Here is a 19,922-nt window from a genome sequence, read left to right as displayed (position 1 = left end):
TTCTTGGTACAGGCTGGATAACAACTGTGTCTCAGCCACATAAAATTTCCAGCTATGCTTTTTGTTGTTCAAATATGCAACATTAATCTGCTTATCAAGTTGCATATTTTTCCATATCAAGTTAGCTTTCACAGAGCTAGTGTCAGTTCCTTTGAATTTTTCAAAAGTGTTGAAGTGACTTTATTCATGCTTTTAGCACTAAAGGTGATAATTATAGTAATAATGTGTTGTGGTTTCCTGATATTTCGTCCACTTAATTCAATGAAATGTATTTTGCAGGCAGGGTATAACTCAACCAACTGATGCCCCTTATATATTATAGTGTTTCTAAGCCAATTTCCCTTATTAAGACAACTTAGAAATATTGAGCAGGAATGCTTCAGTTGCCCCCAACCTGTGGTGAAGAGCTCTTCAGAGATTTGTTGCTTTCATTTCATCCACAAGTTATAATGCTGTGAAGTAAAATAACAATGTGGTATTGTACAGTGGAGGTCAAACTTAATTGAAAGTATTCCATGTCCTAACATACATATGTATTTATCAACATGCATTTTTTTAGAGGAAAGAAATCATCAGAGAGGATTGGTACTAGGCCACACTACGAGCTTTGCTGAAGTTTCAAATATCACAAATCCTGTAGAGAACAAGTCAACAAGGACATAGTTATCACTTGCTGCCAAGAGATGTCGGATAATGAGCAAGAAAGGAAACCTTGGCTTATTTTCATTTTTCTAGCTAAAGGAAAATTAACCCACCAATCACCGAACCATTGGCAATCATTGAGCAAAGCTTTGAAACTATCACAAAAATTATTCGATATTGCTTGGCAGAATCATTTAGGTGAAAATACCTTTCAATTGAAGTATGTTTTTATAGGCCAGTATTACCAAATGTTCTTATGACTTTAAATTATTTTATTCTGCCACATTTTCCATTTGAGTTTACCTACCTGGTAGAGTTTTGCCATCTTAGTTATTTGTTAAAGTCGCCTCACATACCCAATGAGCTAAATCTTCCTGAACCTCCAGATCAATTAGTATGGTTCTTACCTACACTCACCTGGTCCATTTATGGAAGACTCTCTACAGAAGGTGAGGCGCTGATAAGACAGGTGGTACAATTTTGTCTGCAATTAATTTTAATTTTTTTATAGATCTCTGATCCTAATGGTTTAAAAGTGAGGAATAATTTTAATATAAAGTTAAATGAAACACATCAAAACACTTCAAGAAAACCAAACTAAAGTAAAATAGTTGAAAACACAGCAATTGTCTCTTAGTCTGCAAACCAAGAATACCTTGTGAAATTAAATGAGTTTCCAATCTGAATCCATATCTAACCTGACACGGGAACAGAAACAGTGCCTGAAGGCAAAGCAGTAGAATCCCTGAAGGCTCAACCTTTTTTGCTGTACTCCACATGGATATCCGTAACTTACTATTGTTTGAATGGACCAACATTGATGGTTCCCTTCAGAACAATTCGCCAAAAAATTCACCCATTATTTCTCTGAAGTTAAATGACCATTCTCCTGCATGTTATTTAGGCACTGCAGTCATGTTCTGATGAACTACTGCAATTACACCACCAGTTCCACCATATTGCATTGCCTTGATGTTCTTTACTTTTTCTTATAGTCAGCCTTTCTGCACGCTAATAACCCATTGATTCCAAAGTGGCAGTATCCAATTCTTCAATTCATAATCCATTCCCTTGCTTTCTTTTGTGGGCCTTGTCATGAGTTAGTCTTCATTTTAATGTATTTCTGTCACCTTGCAATTGAAGTGACAGTAATCATTTGTTACCTGAGTTCTTCAAGTCAGTTTTGTCATTCATATAATGCAATCACCACCTGTAACCCCTATGCATTCTGCTGTAATTTTTCTTCCTGTTGGCAATGCATGAGTTGTTAATCTAAAACAGTCTCCTATCATCATCTTAATTTAAAAGCTAGACAGATTTTTTTTCATCTTTTTAAAGGCTATTTTTGTACATTCAGTTCTGTTTAATATCCTTCATACTTCAATTATTATAAATGGAACCAACTGAAAATCAGCTTGATCCAGTTCATATTTTCACATTCCACAATGTATTATGTTCAAAGGTTCATTTATTATCAAAGTTTGTATGCAGCATACAACTCTGGGATTCTTCTCCAGATAACTGCAGAACCAAGAAAAACCATGGAAGTCAGTTCAAAGAGGAACAGCAAGCCCACCCCCTGCACAAATAAAGAACTGTAAAACCATAAGACATAGGAGCAGAATTAGGCCATCCAGCCCATCGAGTCTGCACCACCATTTCATCATGGCTGATCCCAGATCCCACTCAAGCCCATGCACCTGCCTTCTCACTATATTTTTTGTTGACCTGACAGATCAGAAAATGATCAACTTCTGCCTTAAGTATACCCATGGACTTGGCCTCCACCACAGTCTGTGGCAGAGCATTCCACAGATATACTACTCTCTGGCTAAAATGGATTCTTCCTTTCCACTGTTCTAACAGGCTGACCATCAGTTTTGAGGCTGTGCCCTCTAATTCTGGATACCCCCACCACAAGAAACATTCTGTCCACATCTACCCTATCTAGTCCGTTCAACATTCAGTAGGTTTCAATGAGATCTCCCACATTCTTCTAAATTTCAATGAGTACAGGCCCAAAGCTGCCAAGCTCTCCTCTTATGTTTACACCTTCATTCAAAAAATCATCCTTGTGAACCTCCTCTGGACTCTCTCCAATGACAACACATCCTTTCTGAGATATGGGGTCCAAAACTGTTGACAATACTCCAAGTGTGGCCTGACTAGTGTCTTATAAAGCTCAGCATTAGCTCCTTGCTTTTATAATTTATTCCCCTCGCAATAAATGTCAACATTGCTTTTGTTTCCTTTACCACAGACTCAACCCTTAAATTAACCTTCTGGGAGTTTTGCTCGAGGACTCTTAAGTCCCTCTGTACTGCTGGTGTTTGATCTTTCTCCCCATTTAGATAATGATCAGCACTACTATTCCTTTTATCAAAATGTATTATCATATATTTCCCAACACTATATTCCATCTGCCAACTTTTTGTCCTTTCTTCCAATTTGTTTAAGTCCTGCTGCAATCGCATTGCTTTCTCAGCATTACCTATCTCCATATTATCCGTGAACTTTGCCACAAAGCCATCAACTCCATTATCCAAATCATTGATCATCAATGATCATCAACTCCCAAACCTCCCTGCCCCGCACGAAACACAAGAACATCAGCCCTAAATACCCACTCCCCACACAAAAAACTAAGAAAATCATTGATGCCCCCCACACAAAATTCCACAGGAACATCAACTCCCATTCTGTAGGCAATTATTTGTCCACGCATGCAAAATGAAATTCTAGATTTAAATTGATGTAAGTGGATCTACAGATGATTCAGGGTACCATCAGTATTTAGCAGGTGCCAAAATAACCAACTAAATCATGAAAGTCAAAATTAGGTGATAACCAATCTTGAGTTTTAAAATCTGAAGGTCAGAATAATTAGATTGAAATGAATGGAATAAAGTTCCCCTTAATATAGGATATTATCTATGATGCTAATTCAGAATATTCAGTAAATAAATGGTGCAAAGGCAGCTGTGCTGGAACCACATAAATGTAATCAGATTTGGGTAAACAAGCTGATTTCAATCACTAAACAGCCTGTGCTCCAAAGAAGCTTTATAATCTGGTTAATTTGATCAGGATTGATTACTGTCTCTCACTCTGGCCAGCAACGTGAAACAATTTTTGAAATTGGATGCTTATTGCCTTTAAATTACATTCACTTTCTGCTTTCTTATTCATTTAGAAACCAACTTCACATTCATTCTAAGCTGTATTATGTGCATTCCAGTTATTCTTATAAATTTAAATAAGTCTAGATTCATGCAAAGCTTTGTGTTATTGAGCCAGTAAATCAGTTTGCATAGGGATGTCTCTTCCCATCTTGTGTACTCGAAGAGTTGATGTTATCTGAAAGACTTCACAAAGGCTATTCTGTCCCTTCAAGCTGTTTTGCCTTTTAACTTCATTTACCTACCTCTGTTCCATATTTTGTTACATATGCTTGAACAATAATTCACCAATTTCAGACTTCAAAATAGCACTTTATCCAGTGTTACTGTTGTCTGCAAAAGTTGATTACAAACATTTACTACTATTTACCCACGCAATTATTCCCCAAAAATTCTTAAAGGGTCGACTCTAATTTTTAGTCTTTACCCTGATATCCTAGACTCCCACCAGTCTCTCCCTCAGTTTTATCTTTTTCCTTTTAGTATCTTGAAAATTGATCAAATCATCCTTTAATCTTCTAAATTCCTTAGGATGCAACCAGTATTTGTGGAATCCCTTTTATAACAAATGCTTGTAATCCAGGTAAATCTACCCTGCACTATATCCAAGGCCAATATACCCTTCTTATTGGTCAGAACTTTTAATGATATGCAAATATAGTATCAATGACTGAAACATTATTCATTTTCCCTTAAACTCAAGCCCACTAGATCTATAGAAGGCAGCACACTATATGCCTTTTCCACTCTTTTCTTATTTGTGTTATTCTAGGGTCTGTATTCTTGAACCTCTGTCTCTCTTTGAACCACAAAAATCTCTCTCTTTATACCATTTATAAAGTATTACCTCCAAAGTATTGGTGACCCAATTTTAGCTTACATTGAATTGCCACAAAAAGACCCCATTATTAATTCTAATAATAGGTTATGTTATTCCCCTATTAATATTGCTTACAAAGTTTTTTTCGCTTTTTCATCAGCATGGTATACCTTCAAAAAACAATGAATATTTGAAACCACAAACAGATCCCTGTGGAACACAATTAATAGCATTTTGCCATTAAGGGTCATGATTAAAAGATTTGAGTACAGGAGCAGGGAGGTTCTACTGCAGTTGTACAAGGCCTTGGTGAGACCGCACCTAGAATATTGTGTGCAATTTTGGTCCCCTAATCTGAGGAAAGACATTCTTGCCATAGAGGGAGTACAAAGAAGGTTCACCAGATTGATTCCTGGGATGGCAGGACTTTCATATGAAGAAAGACTGGATCGACTAGGCTTATACTCACTGGAGTTTAGAAGATTGAGGGGGGATCTTATTGAAACGTATAAAACTCTAAAGGGATTGGACAGGCTAGATGCAGGAAGATTGTTTCCGATGTTGGGGAAGTCCAGAATGAGGGGTCACAGTTTAAAGATAAAGGGGAAGTCTTTTAGGACCGAGATGAGAAAAAACGTCTTCACACAGGGAGTGGTGAATCTGTGGAATTCCCTGCCACAGGAAACAATTGAGGCCGGTTCATTGGCTATATTTAAGAGGAAGTTAGATATGGCCCTTGTGGCTAAAGGGATCAGGGGGTATGGAGAGAAAGCGGGTACAGGGTTCTGAGTTGGACGATCAGCCATGATCATACTGAATGGCGGTGCAGGCTCGAAGAGCCGAATGGCCTACTCCTACTCCTAGTCCTGCACAGATTATAGATTCCTACACAGGTGTAGGAAACAGAGAAAGTAAAATATGCTGTCCATTACTGATATCATGCCTATGTAATTAGTACAGCAGTGATTGGGGTGGGGAAAGATCGTCATCACTTGAAAGCTCACTTGTGATCTATAGGGTGTGATAGGAGATACTGAGTTTTCAGACGTGAGCATCAGGCAAATAGAACCAGTAATGAAAGCTATTGATGCTGTGCTGATCAGAGAATGGATCTTGGTGGTCAGGTAGTAAAGGGGAAGGCATGATTCCATTGGGTGGGAAGAGGGCAAAGGGAAACAAAGGGATGCTTTTTTCGAGATCCTAGTCAGGGTGGTGTATTAAAATCTAATTGTTCCAGGAGGAACAAATTATGGCATCCCTTGAAAAACATGGACTAGTTTTTCCATGATATTCCAGAAGGAGTGATGCACAGAAATAGCATGTTTAGTGCTGATTTCACCAGCAAGTTCATGGTCAATTTATTGAAAAATGGAAATGGTCGCTAATGCATTTCATTCTGAGAAAAGTCCATTGTCAGCTGTAGCACACAAATAAACAAAGCCATGTTATGAAATTTCTAAGTATCCCTATCTTCTCTTCCGTTGAGCTAGTATCCTAACCAGGTCATAATTTTTCTTTGATTCCTTAAGTTTCAACATTTGCAGAGTCAGTTATGATAAATTTAAAAAATGTCTCCAAGAAATTTGAGAAAATAATATTCATATTCATTTCTCTACCTATTAAATTAATCATTTTTCAATTCAAATCAAATTGCAATGTAGCTTCCCTAAATCCAGACTGGCTTTTGTAAATTGTTGACATTTTTCAGGGCGTTCAATCACTCTGTCATTAATTATAGACATTAGTCATTTTTAACAGCAGATGCTCAGCTAATTGATTTGAATAATCAAAGTTTTTCTCCATCAACGTGTTAAATTAGCAGACTGAAGGAATGGTTCTTGGATTGACAAAATATGGAAAAATCGTAGATAGTGGAAGTACAAGGTTCTCATCCATTCCTTTTACAATATTAGGAGAGAACAATTCTATCCTGGTAATTTACAGAGTTATTTTCTTCAAAACTATTACTTTGTTAATTATTTATGGATATGTGTATAAATAGTATTAGAAATATATTTAAAACAAGGTTGGATATATTTTTGCATAGTAGGGGAATTAAGGGTTGTGAGGAAAGGCAGGTAGTTGGATATTAGTCCATGGCCAGATCAGCCATGATCTTATTGAATGGCGGAGCAGGCTTGACAGGCCAGACAGCCTACTCCTGTTCCTACTTCTTATGTTCTTACGTCATGCTATGCTCTTCCTATAAATACTAATGTTACATAATTATTCAATAAGTGCACTATTTCCATACTTTCAGTTGCAGTCTTGCCTGTATTTTAAGATGTCCATTTTACCCTTGATCATTACAAAATAAATTCAAAACACTGAGCTGATTTAAATACACCTTTTAATGCTTGGGATCATTGAACACTTTTCTGATAATCTGCTGCAGCACCTTTTCTCTCTGCTGATCATCAAGATCTACAGTAGTGTTTACAATTTTTTCTTGGTTTTTCCTGTATTTTTAATGTAGTCCTTACCATTTCACATATTCATGACTGTTTTAAGTTTGGAGAAATAGTCTAGTTTCATTAAACTGCTGCTGCATTACATCAAAGATCATTTTTGAGAACCACCCATGCAAACCTTAAAACCTTGACATTTGCTTCCCCAGTCATGACCAATTCTGTAATACTCATCATACTGTTCAAAATGAAATGTAATTCAACTATTTAATGAACAGTCCTTCTGCCAATGTTCAGTAAGTAAGAATTAGACAGTAACATTAGCCAGCCTACCTGAACCTGGACTCTGAATAGTTTGAATTTAACTATGTTTTAAGATAAATGATTGCACTTTTCAGACTGTTAATGCAAAGTAGCCCATTGATCGTAACTAAATTAGATACAGTCCTGCTTCTTTGTTGGAAAGGGCATAATGCTGCAAAACAAAATCCTGAAAGTGGTTAGAGGTATCAGAATGCTAGATAACTCTGCTTTATGTTATCATTAAAAAGGAGAAAGTATTAAATGTCTTAGCAGGCTTAAAGATGGATGAAGATCCAGGATTTGATTAGATGTATCCCAAGCTGTTATGGAAGGCAAGGGAGGAGATTGCTGGAGCCCTGACGTTGATTATGATATCATCTCTGGCCACAAGCAACATCCCAGATGACTGGTGAACAGCAAATGTGGTACTCTTACTCACAAAAGCCATGTAATTTCAAGACCTTCAGTCAAACATCAATGGCAGGGAAGTTGCTGGAAAATATTCTAAGGGTCAAGATTGCGGAACTAGGAAACTAGGAAACACTAGGATTAATCAAAGTTATTCGGCATGTTTGTGTTAGGGGAAGATCCTATCTGACTAATTTTCAAAGAGAATACAGAACCTATTATGAAGGCAAAGTGGTTGTTGTCATCTACGTGGCCTGATAACAAAGGTGACTGGTCCAAGTGGTTAAAAATCAATGTGATAGGACAAGTTGTCTTAATGGATAAAAACTTGGCCTTATAGTAAGAAGCAGAAGATAATGTTGGTGTGTTTGCTATGTTATTGGAAGTTGATGACTAGTGAGACCTGAGGCCCTCTGTTGGTCAGGGTCAACCATGGATGTTGCATCCTGGCTGTCTACATTATACGATGAGGAGAGCAAACTATTGTCCATGCAGAAGGCTCCTCCTCTTTGCTCAGCTGATGAATTCAAAGGAATGTCAGAGACTAATACAGTTTGGCACCAGTGGTGTTGCAGGGAGAGACTCATGGAAGCACTGTTTAGGATGGGACTTTTGTTTTGAATGATCGGGCCCAAGAAAATATTGAGGAACAGAGGGACTGCAGTATGCAAGTCCAAAAATCCCTGCAAGTGGTAGCACAGGCAAGCATGGTCTTGAAGAAGACATGAGAATACTTGCTTTAGTTCAGCAAGTGATAGAATATCAGAACTAGGAGGCTAATATGTGATCTTTGTTCCGCCAGATAGAGTACTGTATTCACTTTTGGTCCACACTCTATAGGAAGTATGAGACTGCATGAGAAAGAATGCAGAGAAGATTCTATGGGATATTGCCTGGAGTAAAACATCTCAGGTAATAGGAAAGATTAGTTGCATTAATTCAGGTTTAATTTTTCTAGGGCTGAAAAGGCTGGGGAGAAGTTATAGATAGACTAGATAGACTAGATAGTAGGAATATTTTCCTTGGTAATGAAGAATGTGATTGCAATCTTTAAGATTAAGGCAAGAAGAATGAGGATAAGACAACATTTAAGGAAACAGTCTTTGACCTCAGAGAATAATTGGAATCCAAAATAATTGTGGATGATGAAAGCCAGTACTGTAACAACCTTGCAAATGAATATAGTTGAGCACTTCAATTGCCATCTCTAATCAATTACGAGCCAAATGCTGGTAAATCGGATTAGTGTAGACTTGATAGTTGGCATGAACAACAAGGGGTGAAGGGTCCTATTTCTGTGCTGTATGAATCTATGCCACTAACTCTAGTGCAGAAATTCAAAATGATTCTGACACCTCCTAATATAATTTATTTGAACTGAAAATACCAGATTAAACTTCTGTAACCTTCTCAGTATGCTTGTCTAATATGTTCTATACTAATGCATTCTGCAACTGGAGCCTATACATAACTTTGACTACAAATTTAATTTGTTTTCAGTTCATTGTGTCCTTCTCACTATGATACGTCTCCTCTTATTTTTTGAATTGTTAATCCTTATTTATTGTCTATTCCCCAACCTATACTTTTGTGAAGATCCTAAAATCTGATACATTTAGACCTATTCAAAATGAAATATAATTCAACAATTAAATGATTTGATTCAAAACCCACCACTTACCATTGCTAAATAAATAAGAAATTGGACAGTACAGTTAGTGATTGCAATAGTTCACTAATAGAATAAATTATTACACTTTATAGGTGCGCCTCGAATGGCCAACTGACCTGGCAGTCAACCCAATCGATAATTCTCTCTACGTGCTTGACAACAACATTGTGCTACAGGTGTTAGAAACTAGTCATGTACGAATCATTGCAGGCCGGCCTATCCACTGCCAGGTCCCAGGCATCAACCATTACCTCCTGAGCAAGATGGCCATTCACTCCACTCTGGAGTCGGCCAGAGCCATTGCTGTTTCTCACAGTGGGGTACTGTTCATAGCGGAGACAGACGAGAGGAAGATCAATCGGATACAGCAGGTGACTACCAATGGGGAGATCTTCATTTTTGCCGGCACGTCTACGGAATGTGACTGCAAGATTGACCCCAACTGCAACTGCTTCTCAGGTAATGATTGATTTAGTTGTGTTGTGGAGAAAATAACTGGAAAATCCAAGAATAGTACACACACACATATTTACTGGTCGTCAGGTTCAAAAGGTTCATGTTGGTAATGAAGTCCATGAGTCACATTATTTTCAGTCATAATTTAATTGACTGAAAAGGGTTTTCCATTTGACTGAGTCTGACTGTCAGAATGTTCAAATTGGAGAATGGATAACCCAGTAATTTTAACAATTGAAAGCTAAACTACACAGTTTCAAAAATGTTTAAATGACATATTGGAGATATACCTTGGCATTTTATCCATCCAACATGTCAAAATTTGGAAGATACTTAGGTTTAGTTTAGAATGTATTGTGCAAGTCGTCTGCTTACACAATTTGTTGCACCAGTTGAGGTTATGATTGCACTTTTAAATATTATTAAAGTGTTTATTTTTGCACAAGATGAAGTTCAGTCTGACACCAATTCTGATGGAGGGAGCATTATTTCCAATATCTTGCATTACTGCATGCTTTGATATTTAACTGACAACAGAAGAGAGTGGAACTGAAACAGACATTTGTGATTATCACTCATGGATCTCATTGTTTTTACTTCCTAGTATTGCTGCAATCATTTTTGAATCAATTGGATCACATACTGAACACCAACTCTGAAAGCTGATTATAGACGTTCTTTTATGAACTTAACAATCTGAAAGAATTTTATGAATCTGGAGCAGGAGCAAGGCACTTGGCCTTTCAAGTTTGCTCCAACACTTCATAAGATCATGGCTGAACTCACTGTTTAAATTGAAATTCAAGTTTATCGTCATCTGACTCTGCATATATACAACCAAATGAAACAACATACCTCCAGACCACAGTGCACCCACAAAACATGTGCAAAATTCTTAGGCATGTGCAGTATATATACTGTAGTTCGGATGCCTAAGACCTTTGTACAGTACTACATTTGTCAATGTAGAGCGGAGAGCAAGTTTATAAATCTGGCGGGAGCCAAGGACATTGGGAATGGGGAGGGCGGAGTACCACGGGACGGGTATGGGACAGGTGGCAGAGTAGGAGTGTCAGGGGCAGGGTGTGGTGTGGGACCAGGTGCACCCATCCCTGAGACACCAGGCAAAGTCATTTGTTTCCAAACAATTGGTTTATTGATCATTACAGAATATCTCGCTGGTGCTGCCTGCTCCCTGCTCTCTCCCTTCCCCTTTTCCAAACCATGATTCCCCTCTCCCTGTCCCCTTCTCAGTCTTTGTCCACAATAGAAACCCATATCAGAATCAGATTTATCAACACTCTTATATGTCATAAAATTTGTTTTTATTTTTGTTGCACACCAGCAGTCCTGTGTAATGCATAAAATGACTACAGTACCATGCAAAAGTCTTACAACGCACCAGCTATGTATATATATATGTGCCTAAGACTTTTGTACACTCCTTTACATCACACACAGCACATCAACCAAAAATATATGATAAGTAAGTGCAGCACTGGTAAATAGTACTGTAAACAGCTGGCCATCATAGGAAAAAGACCTCAGTGGTAACAAGGTATTCTTTACATTCATGCTGCTTACAAATTAAATAATGAATTCAACTTCTGCTGACCTGTGATGACAACTACTGCAAAATTCATGACTCTGAGAGAGAAACATTCACCCCATCTTTCTCTTAAACAAACAACACCTGATTTTAGTCCCAGGAAGGAATAAGAATCAGTCTTGGATGCTGTCAGAAGTATAATGGTTAACAATGCACAGACAATAGTATTCCTATTCATAGGTATCAAATAGTCAACCAAGCACCCACAGCATATGCTTGGTAAAAAGCTTTCCATGATCAATGGGCACTTTGAAATAGCGAGGCAATAAAATTAGTTTCTGTAGACACATCTGCGATTATATAATATGCCAAATTAATTCCTATAAAAAGCCCAATGCATAAGTAGCCTTCACATTGTTGAGAGCGCTGATGTTTGCATGACTGGATGTTTTGCATTTTTAGCAGATTGTGCAGCAGTTTGGACCTGCCGTGTTCCAGGACGTCCAAACTCCAGTCTCTGCCCTCTTACCGTTACAGCATTGCCATTTGAAAGTGCTCACTATTGTCACTTGAAAGGATTGCCAGACAGTGAGGTGTTTGCAGACTGGTACCGCTAGCCCTTGCTTTTTTTTCTACAAATTGTTAAAGTTATCCATAGTGTGTAACATCTACAAGGAATTGCGTGCCAAATGATATGCTTTTATCTTGATTTTGACACCTTAGTGCAAACTAGTTGAGCCCCAAATTGAGTGCTTAACAGCATGAATGTGAAAAAGGAAAGTGCAAGCAGAACAGGACAAGCTGATATAGAAATGACTACATTTACCCAATATAGTAAGAAGCCATTCTTCTCCCCATATCTCTGTAATGTGTAAGTCATCAATCTGGATATAATAGACAGGATAGACAAAGGAGAGTCAGTAGTTTTTTTTTCTCTCTCTTGGATTTTAAGGAGGCCCTTGACAAAACACCACACATGAAGTTGCTAGACAAAGAGCCCATGGTATTCCAGGAAATATACTAGCACAGATAGAAGACAGTCTGACTGGCAGAAGGCAAAGTGTGAGAATAAAGTGGGCCTTTTCTGGATGTCTCCTTGTGACTAGTGGTTTTCCACAGGGGTCAGTGTTGCGTCTGCTACCATTCACATTTTATGTTAATAATCTAGGTAACAGAATTGATGGTTTTGTGGCCAAGTTCTCAGATGATACAAAGATAGGTGGAGGGGCACATAGTCTCGAGGAAACAGTGAGTCTCCAGAAGTTTGCAAAAGGGCGATCTGGTAGGGAAGCGCTTTACAGTACCAGCCACCCGGGTTCAATCCCAGCTGCTCACTGTAAGGAGCTTGTATGTTCTCCCTCTGATCATATAGTTTCCTTCCACAGTCCAAAGACATATTGGCTGATAAGGTAATTGGTCATTGCAAATTGTCCCATGATTAGGTTAGGGTTAAATTAGGATCCTATTCTGCACTGTGTGTCAATAAATAAATAAATTGGACAGATTAGGAGAACAGCCAACGATGTGACAGATGGAATACAGTTTAGGAAAGTGGCATGCACTTGTATGATCATGCACTTTGAAAGAAATAATAAAAGCGGAGACTAAACAGGGAGTGAATTCAGAAATCAAGTTACAAGCAGACTTGGGAGTGCTAGTGCAGGATTCCCTGAAGATTATTTTGTAGGTGGAATCAGTAGTAGGGAAGGCAAATGAAATATTGCCATTCATTTTGAGAGGAGTTGAACACAGAAGCAAGGTTGTAATGTTAAGGCTTTATAAGGTATTGGTCAGACCACATTTAGAGTATTGTGGGCAGTTTTGTCCAATATCAAAGAAAGCATGTATTGGCATTGGAAAGGGTCTAGAAAAGGTTTATGAGTATGATTATGGGAATAAAAGAGTTAGTATATGAGGAACATTTAACAGCCGTTGGCCTGTAGTTGCTGGACTTTAGAAGAATAAGGTGTGATCTTATTGAAACCCACCGAATATTGGTAGATAGTGTGGACTTGGAGAAGATGTTCCAAACAGTGGGAGAGAGGCCACAGAAGAGAGATGAGGAGGAATTTCTTTAGCCATAGGGTGATGAATCTGTGGAATTCATCGCCACAGATGATTGTGGAGGCCATGTCATTGGGGATATTTGAAGAGTAAGAGTGTTACAGGTGATGAGGAGAAAACAGGAAAATGCAATTGAGAGCAAAAGTAAATCAGCCATGATCAAATGATGGAGCAAACTCAATGGGCGAATGGCCGTATTCTGCTCCTATGGCTTATGCTCTTCTCAATGTTAACACCAAAACCTGCACTGGCAGAATGAGATCGCAAACATTCTCATCATATTTGATTTCTATAGGGCCATTCCTGTTGGCTGGCATTTTTGCAACCCTGTAACTATATTTGGAGGAATGGTTGCTGACTTGCTGTTACAGCCTGCAAATTTCTTTGAACACAGGTTTACACAGAAATAATAGAAGTTGACTTAGTTTCTATGACCACAACCCATTGCAGCACAAAGCCATTGGTCGATGATATCTTGATTGTGCAACAGAAGCTAGGAAACCAGGTTTCACAACACACGGCTGGACCTCCAACTGCACAAGTGATAGGGCCCACCCTTTCCATGCAGGCAATGTAGTCTCTGAGCACTGTACAAAAGCTTATAAAAGTATGATGACATACTTCTCCGTACACCTGGAATTGCATACATTCTTTCTTTTTGCTCTGCCAATTTATTAAACATTTCATTATGGGTACCCATCTGTCTTTTTCTGTAAACTGCTCTCTGACAATCTGAGACATCTGCAATAAGACTTGAGAGAGAACTGTAGTCAAGGACACTGGCATCCAGACAACTACCTTCCATTCCCTGGATACATTGCTTTCTCACAAAGTGCCTCACTGTATGTTACCCTCTTCTCAATTATGCCGAGTATCATTATTTTAGCTGGTGACTGCAAGCATTAAGTTAATAATGTGCTTTCCTTTTCAACCATATTTTGCTCCTTCTGCTCTGTATTTCATTTATCGGCTATTTGAAAGATACAAGCTTTAAGTTTTGATGAAAAGAATTGGGGTAATCTAAGGTACACACGAAAATCATCTGCAGGCTGTAAAACATATCAACAAATATTTCAAGTATGGTGAGCAATCTCCACTCCATGGAAGTTAAGGTGATGTAGCAGCCCTTGTCCTCACCTAGTTAGCCCTTGATGCCTCCAATTATTTGCCATATTGTCATGGACAAAAGAAGCATTTGTGTTAATGGATGTCTCACAGTGCATTGTATTATGCTGGCTATAGTCAGTGGTTCTGAAAGAGCCCAGCATTCGCTTGCAGACCTGCAGAGTGACAGATGCCAATGCTTTATTCAATATTCTAATAATAGACTCCACTTGGAATTGAACTGTCGATCGTTACTTTGCAAATCCTGTATCTGCCAGCTCTGTCAGTCCCAACCAGTAGAATGGGGAGTCCCAGCATGGAGATTCAGAGGGAAAAGTTTACATATAATAATGCTTAAAATTATATATTTAATTAAATATGCATTAGTAAATTAATTCATTAATAATAAAAATATTCTTTTCAAAGTGTTTTCATTTTTTTAAATGATTTCTAACTGCCTGAATACATTTCTGAATAAAGTCATAAAATAAATCTTCCTACTTTGACAAAAGTTGAAGCTCCTCTCACCTGTCAAATTCAGTAAATTGTTTTCTAGAGGTAGGTCTTAGCAGATGACTACTTTGGCCTATTGGTCACTGAGTTGATAAGTCTCATCATATGACCTTTGTATGTACACATGGCCACAGTTGGCTCAGATAAGTGATGGTTGGTGCAGACAGGAGGTAGCAAGGACCAGTATCAGACCAAAACCAGTTCACCTTGTCTGAAAGGTGATATGCATCAACTGTGAGATACGGGAGTAGAATAATCAGCAATGACAAGTGTAAGAGGATGCATTAGCACTATTCACCAAAATACTTGGCAAATTATTTCTAGTACTTAACATCACACTTAAGGATAGCTACAAAATGGTGTCCTTGTCAACATTGCCTACGCTCCACTAATTTATAGTGTGTGCTATAGTAGAGTATCCTGGTCTATGAGGGATTCATACATTTATCCTATGTTGCACTTCCTCCACAAGGATCTTCAAAAGCTCTGGAGGATGTAAAGGAAAGATGTAGAGGTTTTCAAGAGGGCGAAGAAGAGGTTTGCTAGGTTGCTGCTTGGACTCAAAGATATGTGCTATGAGGAAAGGTTGAACAAGGTCCTACTCTGGAGCAATGAAGATGGAGGGGATACTGGATAGTTTATAAGATTATGAGAGGCATAGATAGAATACATTGACAGAGGTTGCTAATATAATAGAGGTGTTTAGGAGTATCTTCCATAGGCACATGAATCTTGAGAGAATGGAGTAATATAGACATTGTGCAGGCAGTGGGGCTAGTCTTGTTAGACATTAAATTACTAGTTTGATTAGTTCATCACAACAACATGGGCTGAAGAGCTTGTTATGGTCTTGTACTCTTTATCTTAAAGTTGAGCTCCTGAGTCCATTCGGTCATATGCTATCCTATTCTTCAATGTTACCCAATCAGAACGATTCACATAGTGCCTCTTGGTACCAGCAGTAACAGTGCACAGGATTTATGTAATGCAATCCAGCTTTAAGTGGTGTTAACCACTCAGAATATTGGGCAAACTGCTGAGGCAATGAATTCATGAACAACATGAGTAGCAGATTTGGAAAGATGCCTAGATTGAAATTAGTGAAAATGGGTTAATCATCTGAGTTTAATTTTGTAGAAATTATCCCCCTAAATATATTAATGACACAGATTAAACAAATGATTTTTAGATCGAGTGTAATTCATTCAAGCTGTCCTCAATGTGGGATAGGAAGAAGCTTAATGTTCCTGAATAGCACTTCATATAAAAAGAGATGTTTGATGGGCTTTGCCTATCAATGCAATATACTCTGTCATTAACATTCCTAAGGTTTAAGAAAATTGATTGGAAAGTACAAGATGAGAATGGTGACTTTGCTATCAATCAGATCATAAAAATCTCTCAAAATGAACAGATGTTATGTGGATGTCCATGAAAGTTTTCTTTTTCAAAATCAAGTTTAAGTTCAAATTCAAGTTTCAGCTTAATTACCATTCCGCGATTTAGGAATATAGACAACCAAACAGCATTGTTTCGGGGCCATGGTGCAACACACGTTACCATCACGTAGCACAAAGCACAAGTAGTGTATATAGTAACGATTTCAGAAAAACATACAGTCACAAAGAAAAAAATATATATAGCCCATGTCCCTGAGTGGCATGACTGCATACTAATAACAAACAAGAGAGATCTGCAAATGCTGGAAATCGGAGCAACACACAGAAAATGCTGGCAGAACTCAGCAGGCCAGGCAGCATCTAGGAAAAGAGTAGAATCAATGTCGCGGGTCGTCCTGCCAGAGGGTTTCAGTCTGACATGTCAGCTGTACCTTTTTCCTAGATGCTGAATTCCTCCAGCATTTTGTGCTATGACTGCACTCTCCCGGTCCAGCTTGTTCTTCTACTGAGTGAACACTGGGGAGCAGCACCAATATGAGGGGTCAGGACCCAACTTAGTACAGATTCCGGTGCGTCCCACAGAGACTCCCACACACTGCCCTGGCATCTCCTCTCCTGGGCAGTTTCAGCCTGGTCCTCACACAATGGAGTCAGTTCAGCTCACCCGCCATCAGTGGCACCAATGAACCAGTGAACCAGACTTACAGTATATTCCATTACCAATCGTCACACATTATAGCTTATAGTTTGGTCCACATCTTAAATTTGCATTAATTTTTATTTTCTTCCCTTCTTATCCTGATGTAAGATTCCTTGTGCAAGTGTAGGGGTCTCTGAGCGAAGTGTCCATTTTTTGTGTCTGATTCTGCAAAGTGAGGATCAGCATACACTTCCACGTTGAGGCTGATGAAGTCAAGCATAAACCTGTGATTGGTATACTTGCACGCCGCTCTGCAACAGGGTTAGCTAGCCAGTTCTCAGGACTAAGATTTGTGGTTCACATTTCCTTCCCTAATATCTTACATAGAGAATTTAGCTTCCCAGATTTGTTGCCTGGACATTGTGGATTTAACCAATCTTAGCTTACATGCAGTTGGACATTGCTGTAGGTGGTGGCGAGTGAAACGAGATGATGGAGGGCAAGGTGCGAGGAGGAGTTGAAAGGGAAGGTTGAACTCAAATCCTGTTCAGTGAACCCATTTCAGTAAAGGCAAGTTGTGGGCAATAGGTAAGCAGGGCATGTTATGCAGCAATCCTGCCTTCCCCTGTGAGAGTCCTGTCCACCCACCTTAGTAAGATTGTTAGTTCGCTGAAGTGCTGGAAGACCAACTGGAGACTAGAATGAGAAGTGAGCAACAGTTTGTACCATCGAAAGATCAAAACTGAAACAAAATAGTTTTCAAAATCAAATAAGAATTCACCTGAAGAGGCAGAGTGACATGAAGCTGTCAAGGCTTGGACAGTTTAATTGTACTCTCAGCAAAATTCAAACATTTGGTTCTGTAAGATTATTACCAGTGGGTTTACATCATTCATTTGAGTTTCCAAGTTGCCTCTGTTCATTGCTCTTGTGGTATTGTTATAAAGAATTCAGGCTGAGGGCTATGTTTTGGAAACGCAGATAAACATCATTCATAAAGGGAAGAATTTTCCCTTCAACAGTAACAGTATTGATATGCTTGCCAAATGTCATATATGTTTCTTCCCACACCACTCTTTCTCTTCCAATTTCTGGTGTCTTCCCTTGCTTTTCTGAAGTTTGTAATTCAAGAAATGTTCTTCAGTAGTTTATGCAAATGAATATTTTTTCAACTATTAGCAAATAAGGCGTGAAAATCCATCAGGTTTTCTCCTGCCTAACCTTCATCACCTCAGGATATCATAAGTTGTTTCATAATGAATCACCAGGTATAATCTCATAATTTTTATATTTTCACAACTTTATTCTTATCAGGCCGCTCCAGAACAAATCACTGTATGGTTTTGAATTTTTAATCTAACCATCGGGCTGCAGAATAATATGGTTTATTATTTCATAAAGAAATAATTGTTCATATAATTATTAAAATACATAAACATGGAAGACAAAAGTCATAATTGTGATCAAGGAAACAAGCAGCAAAATATCATGCAATTGGTTTCTGGCAGCTAACAGCAGCATCTTGTCTTTGGTTCCCTTTTCCAAATGAATTAAGATAAGGAAGGCAAATGCTAATATAAGTTCCTCCTCAAGGAATTTGATGGCCACTATCCTACTATTCCCTCACATATTCTACATTCTGTAGAGTTATGAAGTGCTTCATCTGCATCATTATTCTCAATTCCTGCAGCTGTCTCCAAGGAGTTTATTTGTTCTCCTCATGCCGATACGGGATTCCTCTTGGTGTTCGGGTTTGCTCCCACATTCCAAAGTCATATGGTTAGGGTAGTAAGTTATGGGCTTGCTATTTTAGCATGGTGACTCTTGCAGACTGTCCCCAGCACATCAACAGCATCCATCAATAAGGACCCCCACCACCTGGGACATGCCCTCTTATCATTGTTACCATCAGAAAGGAGATACCAGAAGACAAACACTCAATGATTCATGGCCAGCTTCCTTCCTCTGCCATCTGATTTCTTGATGGACATTGAATCCATGAACACTACCTTACGACTTCTTTTTTATTTCTGCATCTGCACTACTCATTTAACTCAGGTTTTTTTCCCTCTATATTTATCATGCTTTGTACTGCTGCCACAAAGTTAACAAATTCCATAATGTATTCCAGTGATATTAACCCTGATTCTGATTCTGATCAGCCTGTGGTGGTCATTGACACAAGTTTTACATTCCACTGCGTGTTTCAATAAACATGGAACAAATAAAGCAGATCTTAATTCGGATCCTTGTTCAGTGAACAGATGAACTTGAGTCACCAGGGAAATGTGAAGCAACAGCTATGCTGTCTGATCGTGGAATATAGTAGGATTAGATTTGACTGAGATTTCTCTGAAAATTCAAATATGCTAATAATTTGCTTATTATTTAGATTCTCAGCAAAAAAGCCTGTCAGTGGTGGTAATATTTATGAACTTCTGCATTCACCAATTTAAATACACAAGTGTGCACATTTTCGGATAGTGAAAGTGAAATTTATAAAGTTGTTTCACTTTCTATATTGTAATTTGGTGAAGGGGGCATGGGAGGGTAGTTGACTTCATTTTAAAGACAAGCTAATCAAATATGCAGAAAATGAGAATTAATAAATATGTATCTTACACAGAGGGACAGAAGTTTTCAACATCTCAAATTACAGTTTTAGAAGAGTGACAAGCTTTTCATATCATATGAATTGTTCTGAAACTTTGTCAGCTTTATACTGTATGGGTGCATAGGTTTACTCCAACCTTTCCACTTCTGA

General features: G+C 38.4%; 1 protein-coding gene across 1 annotated transcript in view; it reads left to right on the top strand.

Moving 5' to 3' along the window:
* LOC132398041 (teneurin-1-like) overlaps positions 1–19,922 on the top strand; it is a 742,532-nt gene that overhangs the window by 634,384 nt on the left and 88,226 nt on the right. The window contains exon 22 of the mRNA XM_059976960.1: positions 9,525–9,891. Coding sequence (XP_059832943.1) covers positions 9,525–9,891 — 367 coding nt within the window. The remainder of the gene's footprint in view (positions 1–9,524; positions 9,892–19,922) is intronic.

This window comes from Hypanus sabinus, chromosome 8 (genome assembly GCF_030144855.1).
Source record: "Hypanus sabinus isolate sHypSab1 chromosome 8, sHypSab1.hap1, whole genome shotgun sequence".
NCBI classification, from domain to species: domain Eukaryota; kingdom Metazoa; phylum Chordata; class Chondrichthyes; order Myliobatiformes; family Dasyatidae; genus Hypanus; species Hypanus sabinus.
The sequence above is the reverse complement of the archived record's forward strand: the minus strand, read 5'-3'. Positions and strand labels throughout refer to the sequence as shown.